Source organism: Microcaecilia unicolor, chromosome 7 (genome assembly GCF_901765095.1).
Source record: "Microcaecilia unicolor chromosome 7, aMicUni1.1, whole genome shotgun sequence".
Taxonomy (NCBI): domain Eukaryota; kingdom Metazoa; phylum Chordata; class Amphibia; order Gymnophiona; family Siphonopidae; genus Microcaecilia; species Microcaecilia unicolor.
Window position 1 is genome coordinate 236623352 of NC_044037.1, and position 15924 is coordinate 236639275.

Here is a 15924-nt window from a genome sequence, read left to right on the forward strand (position 1 = left end):
CATTTTTACTTAGTCTCTTAAACCAATATATCAAATACTTTCTATTTTGTGCACCCAGACCAACAGCATCAGTCTTGAACCTAGATATTCAGAACCAGTAACTTAATAGCCTTTCATACCTTTTAAAACCCTTTAGTCTTGATTGTCAAGGCAGTAGCTATAAGCCCTACCCAGTTTTAGTTAAGTCTGTGTGTGGGCATGGCTTTATTGCCTAGGTCTCTCCTCTCCTTTACATACTGGTCCACCCTCACCCAGTTCCCCCAGATCTCACCCCTCCACTGGAGTGCTTTTGGAGCTGGTAGCTGCTGGACTTCCAGGCTGGCTATGCCTGACCCTGCTGTGGCGTCCTGGAAGCTTCCCCTGGGCTCTGAGGACTGGCTGTCCTCCCAAAAGCTATCTTCCTCCACTAGGCTCCTAGTGCCAGCCATACACCGGGAGTATTCTCCCTTGTTGGATCCCTAGTGCTGATCGCACCCTGGAGGCCTTGTCCCTTTCTGGTGCTCAGGTTTCTGCCTGCTGGGGTTCAGGTTTATGGCCCTTACCATCAGCAACAGGGTTTTCCCCACTAAAGGGTTGTTTCCCATCATAGCCAGATGCTAAGACCACCTCTTTTTAATCATCATAGATGGCTCAAAAAGAGACCAGCTGTTCACCCGAGGTGAACTCAGATCCATCCCAGAGCTCTCTCTGGGAAGGCCACCATTCTCCCCTGAACCCATGGGGTCCAGATTTTCTAATTCCCTTATTCTGATCCAGCTCTGTCCATTTAGTGTGTGCACTTCATTTATACTACAAACTTTATTCCCGTTGCTAAATTAACTCTCTCAAAATGTGTGAAAGTGCTCCCATCAGCTTGCCTGTCTGCTTCTGTTTGCATTCAGGCAGAGCTGTGAGTCCCACCCTCTCCTGCAGTTTAGTAATGTTCAATCAGCTATCTGTGCAGCTCTACCAAGGCAAGCAAACAGTAACAGTTATGTACTCCCCATTCACCTCAGAAAGAACAGACCTGTTGAAAGCACTTTATCAAGATTTTTTCTCTCTCCTTATTCTCCTTATTTGGATACAGAAAGTGAAAGTGCCTTGGTGCTTTGTAGCTTTTACTATATGAGACGTGGGGTAAGGAATAATATATTGTAGAGGAATATATTCGAGTTATTCCCCAAGTTTTCCACGTCATCACTGTGACCCCTGACGCAGGTGCTAGTCACCGAAACACGGCCCATGTCGGGTCTTTTTGTCAAGGCTCATTCATTAAAGAACTGTGTTCCATTTTTAAAGGCCCGTGGTGCTGTTTTTTTTGATAAAAATTTACCAGCACACCCCTGGGGAGGGGGGAGGCTGGAAGGTGGAGGAGAGCTGTGCCAGTTACTGGTGGTGGTGTGGGGTAGTATTGGTAAGCTTCACACTTTATTTAACTTTTTTTTTTTTTTTTTACACAGACTGATTCTGAGTTTTGCTTTAAGAACACTTACATTTACTTTAAATTAGTTAAGAAATAGTTAACCATTCAGTACTGTCAGTTCTGAAGTTCAGAAAACCTTTTGTGTGTGTGTGTGTTTTCAAAAGGCATACTGATCAGTCATGTGAAATCTGGTCACATTTTAGCCAGACAACATTGTGCTTTGTGAAGCTAGGTGGCTTATGCTATTTGTGACTGACCTGTTGTGTTCTTTCTTTCTTTCTTTCTTTCTTTCTTTAATAGAGAAGGTATGTGTTTCTAATTCATTGTATATCACATTTTTCATAGCATGCAATTTGCTGACTTGCATAAATGAACAGATGGGTTTGTTTCTTTAGTCAAACAGAAGAATAGTTCATCTCATTTTAATGTAGTATATTTAGGTCACAGTTTGACGTTGTTTTCCTGAAAGTACAGTTGCATTTAAAGGGTTTAGAAGAATAGTAAATAATGTTTTTTTTTTTTTTTTAAGAGGAGAATGTGGGCTTATATGGGTCGTGAATTGTGCATTGTATATGCTGTCTTTCTGTGGTAAAATCAAATGGCCCTGTTTACTAAGCCACACTGTAGGCATGCTAACGTTTTAGCGCACGATAACATTAGACACACATTATATTCCTATGGGTGTGTCTAACATTAGCATGCGCTAAAATGTTTGCACGCCTACAGCGTGGCTTAGAAAACAGGGCCCAAAATGCATTACATAACCTGTTCTTTTCCACATATTTTCAATACAGAGAAAATTAAACTTGTCCAGATTTTTTAGGATATGTCTGTAAATTTGCATGAAAACTTCTTGTTTTACCTTTATTCAGCAGAATATTGAGAATTTACTGTGGCATTATATGGTGGTATTTACTGTGGGCTAAATGCCTCAACAATGTTTTCTTGCTCTATGGTATAGTGATGGTGGTTTGGGTGGGATCCAGGGGGAATGATATCAAACTAGTTCATCATATTACAATGTTTGATGTACAGAATTCAGAACACAAAAAAGCTTGATAACCCCAGATGAAATTTAATAGATAAGGCTGTTGCTGCTGCTCACTTGTGTGTGTACTGATTTATGGTGGATTAATGGGCATGTTTTTATCCTGGCATTGCTACTATAGTTTTTGCACACCTTTCTTCACATAAATGTTTGAAAGAGGCAAACGTTGGATGCTTATGATACTTTATCAGTTTTTGCAAGTGAATGCATTCAGGCCAGGAGCTGCAATTATCAAATTCTTTTGCCAACAAAATGCATTTACTTACCATGGTCAAGCCAGCAATCAATCATTAGCTAGTTTCCCCAATTAAACTTTATTATTAAGTCAAACTCTGCACTGCTTTTATTAATGTACTGGATCACTAAATAAGCAGTCATGTATGGGATTCATTGCATATTTTGGGCCTGGATGTCATTCCTCTCCTCCCTTTGAATATAGAAATATGAGGAAGTATTTCAGTAGAATTCGTTTGAATGACTAATGTACAAAATTTGAGTTTTGAGATTTAGTTTTAAGATACTTTTTGCTGTTTGTCGTTGCAAGTTAGTGAGCTATAATTTGTCATTAAAATCGTCCGTAGTACCTGAAGATCGGAGGGTGGCTGAGAAAATTAAAAAGCCATGGGATAGGAGGCAACGTCCTGTGAATTAGGAATTGGTTATTGGATAGAAAACAGAGGGTAGGTTTAAATGGCCATTTTTCTCAATGGAGGAGGGTGAACAGTGGAGTGCCTCAGGGAGCGGTACTGGGACTAGTGCTATTTAACATATTTATAAATGATCTGGAAATTAGAATGACGAGTGAGGTGATTACATTTACAGATGACACAAAACTATTTAGAGTTGTTAAAACACATGCAGATTGTGAAAAATTGCAGGAAGACCTTAGGAAACTGAAATACTAGGCATCCAAATGGGAGATGAAATTTAATGTGGACAAATGCACATTGGAAAGAATAATCTGAATCATAGTTACCTGATGCTAGGGTCCATCTTAGGAGTCAGTACTCAAGAAAAAGATCTAGGTGTCATTGTAGATAATATGCTGAAATCTTCTGCCCAGTGTATGGTGGCAGCTAAAAAAGCAAACAGGATGCTAGGAATTATTAGGAAAGGGATTCAGAGTTAGACAGAATATTAAATGCCACTGTATTGCTTCATGGTGCGACCTCTGAAAAGATATAGCGGAAATAGAAATTGTTCAAAGAAGAGTGACCAAAATGATAAAGGGATTGGAACTTCTCCAGTAGGAGGGAAAGGCAAAAGAGTTTGGCTCTTCAGCTTGGGAAAGAGACGGCTGGGGGAGGGGGGAATATAATTGAAGTCTATAAAATCCTGAGTGGTGTAGAACAGGTAGAAGTGAATTGATTTTTCACTCTTTCAAAAAGTACAAAGATCAGAGGACACTCAAAATTACATGGAAATATTTAAAAAAAAAAATGAGGAATATTTTTTCACTCAAAGAATAGTTAAGCTCCGGAACTTGCTGCCGGAGGATGTGGTAACAGCAGTTAATGTATCTGGGTTTAAAAAAGGTTTGGACAACAACCTCTCCACTCTCATCTCTCCCTGCATTCCTCCCCGGGAACTCCGTTCACTGGGTAAATCTCTTATCTGCACCCTTCTCCTCCACTGCTAACTCCAGACTCTGTTCCTTTTATTTTGCTGCACCATATGCCTGGAATAGACTTCCTGAGCCGGTATGTCAAGCTGCATCTCTGGCCGTCTTCAAATCTAAGGTAAAAGCTCACCTTTTTGATGTTGCTTTTAACTCCTAATTAGATTGTAAGCTCTGTCGAGCAGGGACTGTCTCTTCGTGTTCAAGTGTACAGTGCTGTGTACGTCTAGTGGCACTTTAGAAATCATAAGTAGTAGTAGGAAAGGTCTGTTACTGAGTTGGACATGGGGAAAGCCACTGCTTGCCCAGGGATTGGTAGCATGGAATGTTGGCACTAATTGGGTTTCTGCCAGGTACTTGTGACCTGGATTGGCCACTGTTGGAGGCAGGATACTGGGCTAGATGGACAATTGGTCTGACCCAGTTTGGCTATTCTTATGATCTTATGAAACAGGCTGTTTCCACTATGTGGAAGTTGCTGGTGCAGCATTTGTAGAGGTAAATGATTAATAACTTGTGAACATTTACTACAGTCGGTTTTAAATATCGTTCATCGTTTGTAAATCTTGGTATAGCTATGTACATGTGTAATGTGATCTTGCCATCAAGATACCTTTTTTTTCCTAAGGGATTTAAATTATGTTCTCATTTGGGTTTTTTATAATTTTATTGTCTTAAGTTGCAGAAGTAATTGGAAGGGAAATGAAACTAAGTACAGAAAGTGTTCTACTGTAAAGTGCTAGATATTTGCCATTGACTCAGATATTGAACTAACAGCAAATGGGCTAAATGTATATACCCTTGTATTATGTTCTTCTGTAAAGAAGAAATTTGATTTTAGGAAATGAGTTATTTAAAAAAAAAAAAAAACCTTTAGAATTTGTTTCTAAATTTTAATTTGACCAGTACTTCAGAATTGGAATAGACTTCCTGAGTATGTCATGCCCCATTTCTAGTCTTATTCAGATCCAGGCTTAAAAGCTCACCCTTTTTGAGTCTGCTTTTAACTCTTAATCCTTCATCTACCTATTCAGTACCCATGGTGTTTTAATCGGTCCCATAACAAATTAAACTTCCTAATCCCTTTATTTGTCTTGAATAGATTATAAAGTCTGTGTATAGTGCTGCATATATCTAGTAGCGCTATAGAAATAAGTAGTAGTAAAGTTTAATCAAAATTTCAGGGAGGATGGTGGGGGCGTGTAGGACCTTAAAAAAGTTAGTTTGGGGTGGGGGAGCTGAAGGCTGGAGGTTTTGGAATTTACATTATGGCACAGGATGCAGGTATTTTTCTGCTGCTTAATGAACTGATTTTGGCCCTTAGAGCTACGGATTTGAGAATGTACACTTCCAAATTCTGCCTCCTAGCTGAACTCTGGAGGTGCACAGTCAGGCTACTTACCACTTTTCCCTGGGCTCTAAAAACCAAAGCAACTGATGTTGCAGTTAGGCAAAGACCTGCATTTCCTTTCTGGTACTGATTCTTTGTGTTCTACCCTCTCTTGCTGCTGGAATTTATTGCGGTACTGTTCTACAGCAGTACTGACTTAGCCACCACTGATGAGGTCAGAGATCTGCATTTTTGGCTACTGATATGATGATTTCCTGGATAGAGAAACATTAGCTTGGAGGATTCACTGTTTCTGTTACATTAAACCTTTGAAGTTTGATTAAAATTTACAACCTTCCAGCTTTGGAAGCATATAGTGCTCTGACTCCGTTTCCAGATAAAGCCAACTTTCCTAATTCGTATTATTTTGGGAAATTGCTTGAAAAGTTCATAGTATTAGAATAATATACACATTTGCATGTCTGATTGTAGGCTGTTTGTGACTTTGGGTAAATTACTAGGTGACAAAAGATGGACTTGAAATCGTGTAGGAATATACAGTGCACTCCATTTAAGTGCATGTCGGAGAAGTGCATGCTCTGTTTAACTGCATGCCGTACTTCGGTCCTGTTTTTGGTGCCATCAATTTCTATGGGGACAAACTTTGGTTTAGTGCACCACTGATAAGTGCAAGATTCGCTTATATGCATGGTTTAAGACTGCTCCTCTGCAAATCCGCATAAGCGTATGCACGGAATATGGAAGCCGATTGGCGCGTGACAAAGGGGCGATAAATTGGAAATCTCATTGGTTAACTGCCACAGGTAGAATAAGCAAAAGAAAGTTGTTAAGCGTGTACACTGGAGTTGTCGTCGTCATCGCGCAAAACACTGGCTGAACGAATAGAAGTTCTTAAAAAATTAGAAAACAAAGTCATCCATCTAGTGCTAAAGAATATAATGCCAATCCAAGTGAAATTTCACGTATCTTGAAGCAGAAAGATCAGCTTCTGGAAGACTGGCAAAACAATACAAATCCACACAGGAAACGTAAACGGGCGGGAAAAGCTGAGGATGTAGAAGATGCTCTTCTTCGGTGGTTTTCTCAAGTCAGGAGCAGACAGTTTCCTGTCAGTGGTCCACTGCTTATAGAGAAAGCTAATCAGCTAGCTGAAAGTCTTGGACTAACTGAATTCAAAGCCACTGTTGGATGGTTGGAAAGATGGAAGGAGAGGAGCAACATAAAATTCAAGAAACAGTATGGTGAAAAACAAGACGCTGATGACTTTGCTGCTGAAAATTGGGTTGTTTCAGTTCTTCCTAACATCTTGAACGAGTTTGCACCTCATGACATTTTCAGTGCTGACGAAAACGGTCTCTACTGGCGAGCGATTCCTGATGGAACACTTGCATTCAAACAAGCCGAAACTACAGGAAGTAAAACGTTGAAGGATCGACTGACGATCCTCCTTTGCTGCAATATGGATGGGAGTGAGAAGTTGGAATCACTCGTCATTGGAAAGAGCAAATAGCCCTGCTGCTTCAAGAATGTTAAGTGACTTCCTGTGTCATACGAGGCTAATGCAAATTCATGGATGACTGGGGAAATTTGGAAGCAGTGGCTAAAGAAGTTACTAGAATGCGGGCACAACAGCGTCAGATTTTGTTGCTTTGTGATAATTGTGCTGCACACAGTGATGATGTCAGGCTGTCTAATGTCAAGGTGGTCTTCCTTCCACCAAACACTACCTCTCTGATCCAACCTATGGATCAGGGCATACGAGCCAATTTCAAACATTATTGGGCTCTTGTGCTATGTCGTCTGATGAGCGTTATGGATTACCAGACTGGCAAGGATAAACGTGCTATTGAACTGGCTGGTAATCTATCATTGTTGGATTCCCTACATATTTATTTATTTATTGCATTTGTATCCCACATTCCCCCACCTATTTGCAGGCTCAATGTGGCTTACATTGATTTGTTAACAGAAAGAAGCCTGGAATCATGTTACACAGACAACCATTGTGAACTGCTACAAGCGGGCAAGCTTTGTTAAGGATGTGGAGAGGGATGAAACAGATGCAGCTGTTGTAAACACGTCAGATGACCAGGCTATTGACATCCCAGCTGGTGTTACTGAAGAAGAGTTGCATCACTACGTAGCTGTTGATTACGATCTACAAACAACTGACGACAGCACTGATGTCGAGATATGCGCCTACACGCAGGCAACGGCTGATGATGAAACAGATGATGAAATGAGCAGCGAGGCACATGCTGATGAAATTCAACAACCTCCTGTCACTTTTGCAAGAGCACTGGAGAATCTCAACACTGTGCGGGCCTATCTGGAGGCCACTGGAAGTCAGTGCTATGACAGTTTTTACCATCTGGCAGATGTGGTCTATGGAACTCACAGACATAATAGTGTACAGAGGACTTGACTGATTACTTCAAGTAAGCCTAACTTCAGTTAACAGAGACTATATAATGTCAGTTAATGGAGACTGTATACTGTACGTATAATAAACAGTAGTGTACATATGCTTATCAGATGTCAAGCTTCTTTGGGTCACAACGGTTAAGTGCACACTCTGGTTAACTGCATGTATTTCATTGGTCCCAGACTCATGCACTTAAGCAGATTGCACTGTATTGGCATTACCTAGTGGTCTAGTCCTCATTTTCATCATCCACCCACCTCATTTCCTCCTTGTTTATATGGAGAACCTGATTTCTTGGGTTTGCCCAGCTTGGTGGTCCCTGTTTTTAATGAAACCCCACCTATTACCCACTGGCAACCTATTACCCATTGGTGAGGCATCAGGTATTTCTTGTTTTCTGATTCCTAGTGGATTTTTGAAATTGCACAGAACTATGTTGAGCTAGCCTGAAATGGAGGTTTAGTCTGGATACAATATATTTTATAGCAAAATTTGTCATAGCCAATTATGCTTATTACATATACTTTTGGGTCAAAATGGTCACCTAATTTTGTAAGATGGGAGTTCACCTACATGTTTCAGTCATGTTGTTTCTAATGAATTTTTATACAACTATAACTTATTACTTTCTGTTACTCAAAATGTTTCCCTAACTCTGGGGCCAATGTAGAAAGCTTTCTGTACAGTTACCGCGAGTTTAAAAGTGATTTACTTTGGTATAGCAATGTAGAAAGGGTTTCATCGTGAGTGTTAACTCGCGAGGAAACCTTACCACACACCGCATTAAAATGTTCAGATGCAGAGTTTAGCTATTCTGTGGCATGCATCATAAAAAAGAAAAAAAAAAAAAAAAAAAGAAGTTTTGGGTGCGTGACTACCATAGGAAAAATTACACCAGGTTCAAGGCAGCAAAGAAGGTTGGTTCAGAGTATATTGGCACCAATTCTCTGTTCCCAATCTGACTACCCTGCTCAGGTACTGTTTTGCATCGGCCCCAAGTTTAAAAACAAAATTAACCCTGGTGTCTAGTGATATCCCCCTCACTTGACACCCCCCCCCCCCCCCCACCAACTGTCTGGTGTCTAGCAACAACCTCCCATCCCTTTCCTGTGACTTAAAAAAAATATTTTAATCCCTGGTGTCTACAGGTATCATCCACCCGACCCACTAGGCCGTCTCTGCCAAGAGGATTTCTGCATCAGCCCCTCTGTTTTTAGAACACTTAAGTCATGTGTTGCATATAAAGGGAGTATACAAAAATGTCTGTTGTTTTGTCCTTTAAGGAAAACTTGTGCTTTTCTAAGGTCATTCTTTATTCTAAAATAGATTTTTTTTTTAATATAGTAGAAAAATGATTAAATAATAGAGGGGCAAAGTAAGTTCGATAGAAAGGTTCTGTAAAACTTGCTTTCAAGTCCAATTCCATATTATTTTCCATTTTGTAACTTTTATATTGTAATTTAAAATGCTTCGTTGTTTTGGAAAATGTTTAACCTTATTCTTTTAGTTTATTGGTGCATTGGATTTAGGCAAATTTCAAAATGCACTTCGATATTTCACAATTTTGCACTATTTTCAGATTTTAAATTTTTTTTTTAGAGTTGTTTAAGTGTATGCTGAAAGGCAACATTAGGAAAATTTGCATTTGGCTAACCCCCTCCCCCAAATAAAAAAAAAAACCCTGCAGTTGCAGTGAGCTATTAATTTGAGAATTAGGCCCTCTGGGCTTCTTTTACAAAGCTGCGCTAGCGATTCCAACGCGGGAAATGAGAAGAAACCCATAGGAATTGAATGGGCTTCCTCATTTGCTGTACCGAGAATCAGTAGCGCAGCTTTGTAAAAGAGGCCCTCTGTTTGCTAATAATTATTGTACTGGACTTTGTTTTGATGTACTTGGGCTTACTCATGCTTTTTCATTGATAGATGACAGTGAGTTACATTTGGGTACAATATATGTTACAATATATGTTAACAATATATAAAGGCTCTATTTACTAAGTTCTGTTATGGCAATAATGCACATTATTTGTGAATAGCACTGCTGAATGCAAAATATTTACAGCTCAGAATGTTCAATAATACTGCACGCAAAACTTGCAACATACTGTGCTAAAATTCACAAGCTGCATTTATTCATAGAAACTAATCCCCCTTCCCACGTTTACTAAGCTGCCTGCTGATAATGACACAGCTCATTCACTACCATGACTTAGTAAATAGGGGGGCAAATTAGCAAGATTTCCAGCAGTGGTATTCACTTTATACTAAGGAGCATTGGGCTGAGGATCCTAGATAGGAAGCTAAAGGACCGAAAAATTAAAAACAAACAATGACCGCCCCCCCCCATCCCAAAGCCCTTTTGAAATAATGGCATCTCCCAATTTCTAGGATTAAAATAAAACCAGCAAGGTACTTTTTGACCCTCCCAGTCACCCCCACCCAAGCAAGTACTTAGGGTGTCCGGAAGGAGGCAAGATTTATGTTTCCTTACTTGACAGACCGAACTCTTATGGTAATACCAGGATATGACCACGTTTTGGAAACGGGAACTACTGGAACATCACACCTCCTTCCCTCATACTAACTGGACAGAGGGATACTCTGCTGAGTGTTTGGGGGAGGCTACTGTTTTTTTTTTTCTTTTTGACTAGATAAGGGGGTTCGATAATGGAGATGTGTAAGGATCCACAGACTTCTTTTTTTTTTTTTTTAATTTTACTACAGATTGGGGAGGGCTTTTAACTTAAATTTATGAACTCCTTTTAAAAGATCGCAAGCCCGAACTGGGTTCCATTATCTTGTAGCAGGGATCGTATAATATTACAGCAGGGCTAGCTCAAGGGATTGTGTCACCTTGAGCCAGCTTTTGATTTTTTTATCCCATTTCTTTGCGCAAATCTTGCAGAATGAGGCACCCAGGGATAAATTTTTTGTCAGCATGAGGTTGGCTTAAGTTAAATACTGATGCCAATGTTTAATGTAATCTATATTTTCAGCACCTCTATCTATACAGGTAGTGGCCTTAAATATGTGGATAGTTCTGGCATGGACACTGGACTACATTCAGTTTATCCCTGTTATCTGAGGAGCTGAATAACACCGCTTTTCTGGATAACTTTTCAGTTCATCTTAACTCTTTCCCTAAACTAGCCCACAAATATACAGATACTATATGGCTGTTTACTAATTAAAACAGCCCGATAATTACCTATCCATATGTTTTCAAAAAATATACAGGCAGTATCGGTTTACTTGTGAATGCATAATAGCCAAGACCAACCAATAAAACTGCTCCAGCAATGGTGCCCAACAAAAGTAGGATATTTTCACTTTACAAATCAACATTCAAAAGTGATTTCTTTGCAAATCTTGGTGTACATAAGTAATGCCACACTGGGAAAAGACCAAGGGTCCATCGAGCCCAGCATCCTGTCCACGACAGCGGCCAATCCAGGCCAAGGGCACCTGGTAAGCTTCCCAAACGTACAAACATTCTATACATGTTATTCCTGGAATAGCAACCTCCCTCCCAAACCATCTTTCCCTCTTTATTTCTGCATTCGGTTTCATGGTCCTGCTCATACCTTCATCCAATCAACTAGTCTGCACTGCCTTTTAGTTCTTAAAACACCATCTAACTCCCAAGTTGCCATTCTTTTACCCTACCTGATTGAGTCCTTATTTACAATCTTATACGAGTGTGAGTCCCCACTTACACTTCTAATACCTAGCAAATCTTTGACTTTTCTTGTCTTCCGTTCAACCCTGAGTCTCTGCTGAAGTCTGAGTCCTGTTTCCCTCATCCCCATGTCCCCAATGTCCATTGCCTGCCACCCCCTCCTCACACACACACATTGCCTTATCTTCTTAGCCAGTATTTCATCTTCCTTTTTACAGCATCCATCAATCTGCACCTGCCTCTATACATGCTAATGCTCTCACCCCCAGCATCAGTCCCCTTGACCCTTCACTTGTGGAAGAATTTGATACCTTTTGCATGAGTGGGAACTGGTGCTTTCTACTCCTGCCACTCAGCAGTTCTTCATCCATCACTGCAAGAGAGCTTAAACACTTCTTGTTTCTCACGTTTTTGAGTTCTCACACAGTGCCAGCAGAGCTGGATGAGGTGTAGAGTGGCAGTAGAGAGAACTAACTCCTGCTGTTGAGAAGGGCAAGGGTGTGGCTGGCTTCCAGCACCTTAAGACTGTGCCTCATTAGCTTGCATCCTAAGCCCACCCTGGTTCCCACCGTAGCAATGTAAAGAAAATTAATGTTGTGTTTACTAGCTTGCAGCACTGAGGTACCGTGGGTTAGTGAGTCTGGTGTTAATTTTCCTATGGTAAAATAGTACATTTGCATGTATTAGTAAATAGGGGGCAAATCCTGTGAGGTATTCCATGGGGCTGTTAGATGATGAAGGAGCAAAAGGGGCAGTCAGGGAGGACAAGGCATAGCAGTGAGACTGTCTTTATAGAAGGAGATGTAAGTCTACCTGTACGAAAAACGGTTTTTAAGAGTGACAGTGTGGAAGATTTGAAAGAAATCTCAGTGAACCTGGAAGACATACTGAGCCAAATCGACAATTAAAGAGTTGTAAATCATCTGGACCAGATGACATGCACCCTAGCATACTCAAAGAACTGAAACATGAAATTGATGATGATCTGATGTTAGTGATCTGTAACCTGTTAAAATCGTCTGTAATACCTGGGAATTGGAGGGTGGCTGATGCAACCCCAATTTTTAAAAAGAGTTCCATGGGTGATCCAGAAAATTACAGACTGGAAAACCCAACTTCAGTGCTGGGCAAAATAGTGGAAACTATTTTAAAGAATAAAATCATGAAAACGTAGACAAATATGGTTGAATGGGACAGAGTCAGCATTCATTCAGCCAAGGGAAGTCTTGCCTCACCAATTTGCTTCATTTCTTTGAAGGCATGAATAAACATGTGGATATAGGTGAGCTGGTTGATGTAGCATATCTAGATTTTCAGAAAGCTTTTGATAAAGTTCCTCATGAGAGATTCCTGAGAGCCATGGGATAGGAGGCAAGGTTCTGATATGGATTAGGAATTGGTTATTGGACAGAAAACAGAGGGTAGAGTTAAATGGTCATTTCTCTCAATGGTGGAGGGTGAAGAGTGGAATGCAGCAGGGATCGATACTGGGGACTGGTGCTATTTAACATATTTATAAATGATCTGGAAATTGAAACAACAAGTGAGGTGATTAAATTTGCAGAAGAGACAAAATTATTCAAAGTTGTCAAAACACGTGGATTGTGAAAAATTGCAGAAGACCATAGGAAATTGGAAGACTGGACATCCAAATAGCAGATGAAATTTAAGGGTGATAAATGCAAAGTAATTCACTTTGAAAGAATAATCCAAATCATAGTTACCTGATTCTAAGGTCCACCTTGGGAATCAGCACCCAAGAAAAAAGATCTGGGTGTCATTGTAGGCAATATGCTGAAATCTTCTGCCCAGTATGTGGCAGTGGCCCAAAAAGCAAACAGGATGCTAGGAATTATTAGGAGAGGGATGCAAAATAAGACCAAGAATATTATAAATGCCTCTGTATTGCTCCATGGTGTAACCTCACCTTGCGTATTTCGTTCAATTTTGGTTTCTGTATCTCAAAAGAAAATATAGCAGAATTAGAAAAGGTTCAAAGAAGAGTGACTAAAATGATGAAAGGGATGGACCTCCTCTCATAAGAGGAAATGCTAAAGAGGATAAGGAGTCTTCAGTTTGGAAATGAGATGGTGAGGGAGATAAGATTGAGGTCTACAAATTTCTTAGTGGTGTAGAATGGGTAAAAGTGAATTGATTTTTGCTCTTTCAGTACAAAGACTAGGGGGCAGTCAATGAAGTTACATGGAAATACTTTAAAAAACAGGAGCACATTTTTTTTTTCATTCAGTGAATAGTTATGCTGTAGAACTTGTTGCCAAAGGATATGGTAACTTCAGTTATCGTATCTGGGTTTTAAAAAGGTTTGGACAAATTCCTGGAGGAAAACTCCATAGTCTGCTATTGAGATACATGGTGGAAGCCACTGCTTGCCCTGGGATTGGTAGCATAGAATGTTGCTACTGATTGGGTTTCTGCGATTGGCCACTTTTGTAAACAGGATACTGGGCTGGATTGACCATTGGTCTGATCCAGTATGGTGGTTATTATGTTCTTATGCAAACAAGGTGCATGGGTAAGATTTGAACCCTAGTTTCCTCTGTTTTCAGCCTGCCACTCCTCCATGTCAAATGAGTGATCATATTGGCATTTTGATTATAATAAATACCAATAGTTTATATATGTGCGTGCATGGTGGATTTTAGTTCACAAATAAACCTGAACAAGCTGCTATCTAACATTTCCTTTTTTTTTTAATTCCTCAGAAGAAAAACTAAAGGCAAAGCTCCTCTCCCTCCAAGTGAAGGCAAACACATTGGCAAATCAACATCTGATGTGTTCGAATCTACCAATTACAAAATGGAGCAGAAAGAGAATATGATTGTTAAAGAGATAGAATTAACAGTGGTTCTGCCAGGGGACTTGACAACATCAACCACTGTTAATGGCAGGTATGTCTTTAAATTCATCATTAAGGGCCATGGTCCCCAGCTGTTATCTGTCTACCTCCTATCTTGCTGTCATCTGTAGAAATACAAGCAAATATTTAGGAAATTCCAAGGATGGCAGGGGTCTCTGCTGCTACTTAAAGTTGCTTAACTTAGCACACTGACTGCATGCTAAATGGGCGGAGAGTGGGCATTCCTGCGCTAAACAGTGCATCTACATTAGTACACGCTAACTGGTTGGCACAGGAATACTGTGTGAGCATTTACCACCTACAAAATGGGTGGCGATAATTCTCCTTGTGGTAATCTTTTAAAATTGCCACACACTAATGGCAAAACCAGACTTGAATTACTTATAGTTGGATTAAGTGCAAAGGAAGGTAGGAAGAGAGTTCCAGAAGGAAGTGGCAGTGAAATAAAATGGTGATAGTTGAGTAAACTTGAGATGCACATGTAGCAGGTGGAGGTGAAGATTAATATGTTGTAACTGTGTCGGACGGGAAGAGTGCAGTGGGATCAAATGGAAGGCTAAGCTGGATGGTAAACCTGTGAAAAAAGCCTTGGGGGCTAAAAGAGGGATCACAAAATTGGCTCAAAGAAAGCAGCAGAAGATAGTGTTCTGAAATGAGGGGAGTTACATGATCATATCTTCAGAAACCATGCAGGATTTTGACTGTAAAGTTAAAAATATTTTGCAGATGTTTGAAGTAGAGTACAAACAACTAAAAGGACATTTCCCATAGTCAAGCAACTTAATAGCAAGTACTGGCAGAATATTCATTTAAACCATTCAGTAAAATATTCTGCCCCAGTTGATGATATGACTTAAAAACCATACAAAGTATATAACATTTTCCTGCCAGACAGTAAAGTTGTGGAATAGCTTACTTGTGGAACTCAGATTCTCAATTATACATTGTTTCAGAAATATTTGAAAACATTCTTATTTCATCAACCTGTTTTAACTAAAATGTAGACTATTATAAAAAAAATTAACTGTACTTCCTAGGTATGCCTAGTCCTTTGATTGTAACCCATATTAAGCTATGCAAGGTATATGCGGGATATAAGAATTATATGGGTATTGGTAAATCAATAAGCAACCAATAAACCTCCCTAAAATACAGTTGTTACCCTTCTTGCATGTTGGCAGCTGTATTCTACAATACCTGAACCTATGAATCTACTGTTACAGTAGTTGAAGTTGTATTTAGACTTGAATCAAAGTAACCAAGTCACTGATCTCCAGTAAACCCTGGTACTACACAGATAAACATAAACTAGTGATTGTTGCCCCCATCACATCCAAGATTTGGGTTTCCATCATAAGATGTAAATCCATCAAATGCACCAAATACTGGACAAAATCACTCAGGAGACAGAATATTTAATGTTAGGCATCTGGCTTAACTATCAACTATATCTACTTACCCCAGTAGCTTGATCTTGTTAGGGCCTCACTTGACTTGATGAATCTTTAACCAGTCCATCATAG

At 39.8% G+C, this 15924-nt stretch overlaps 1 protein-coding gene across 4 annotated transcripts in view; it reads left to right on the forward strand.

Moving 5' to 3' along the window:
- The window catches only part of COBLL1 (cordon-bleu WH2 repeat protein like 1), a 250763-nt gene that overhangs the window by 145994 nt on the left and 88845 nt on the right, over positions 1-15924 (forward strand). For 3 of the 4 annotated variants that reach the window (XM_030208731.1, XM_030208728.1, XM_030208729.1), the window contains exon 3: positions 14247-14432. In XM_030208731.1, coding sequence (XP_030064591.1) covers positions 14247-14432 — 186 coding nt within the window. Of the gene's footprint in view, positions 1-1619; positions 1708-14246; positions 14433-15924 lie in introns of those variants that run through there. The other variant, XM_030208730.1, reaches the window with a different exon arrangement.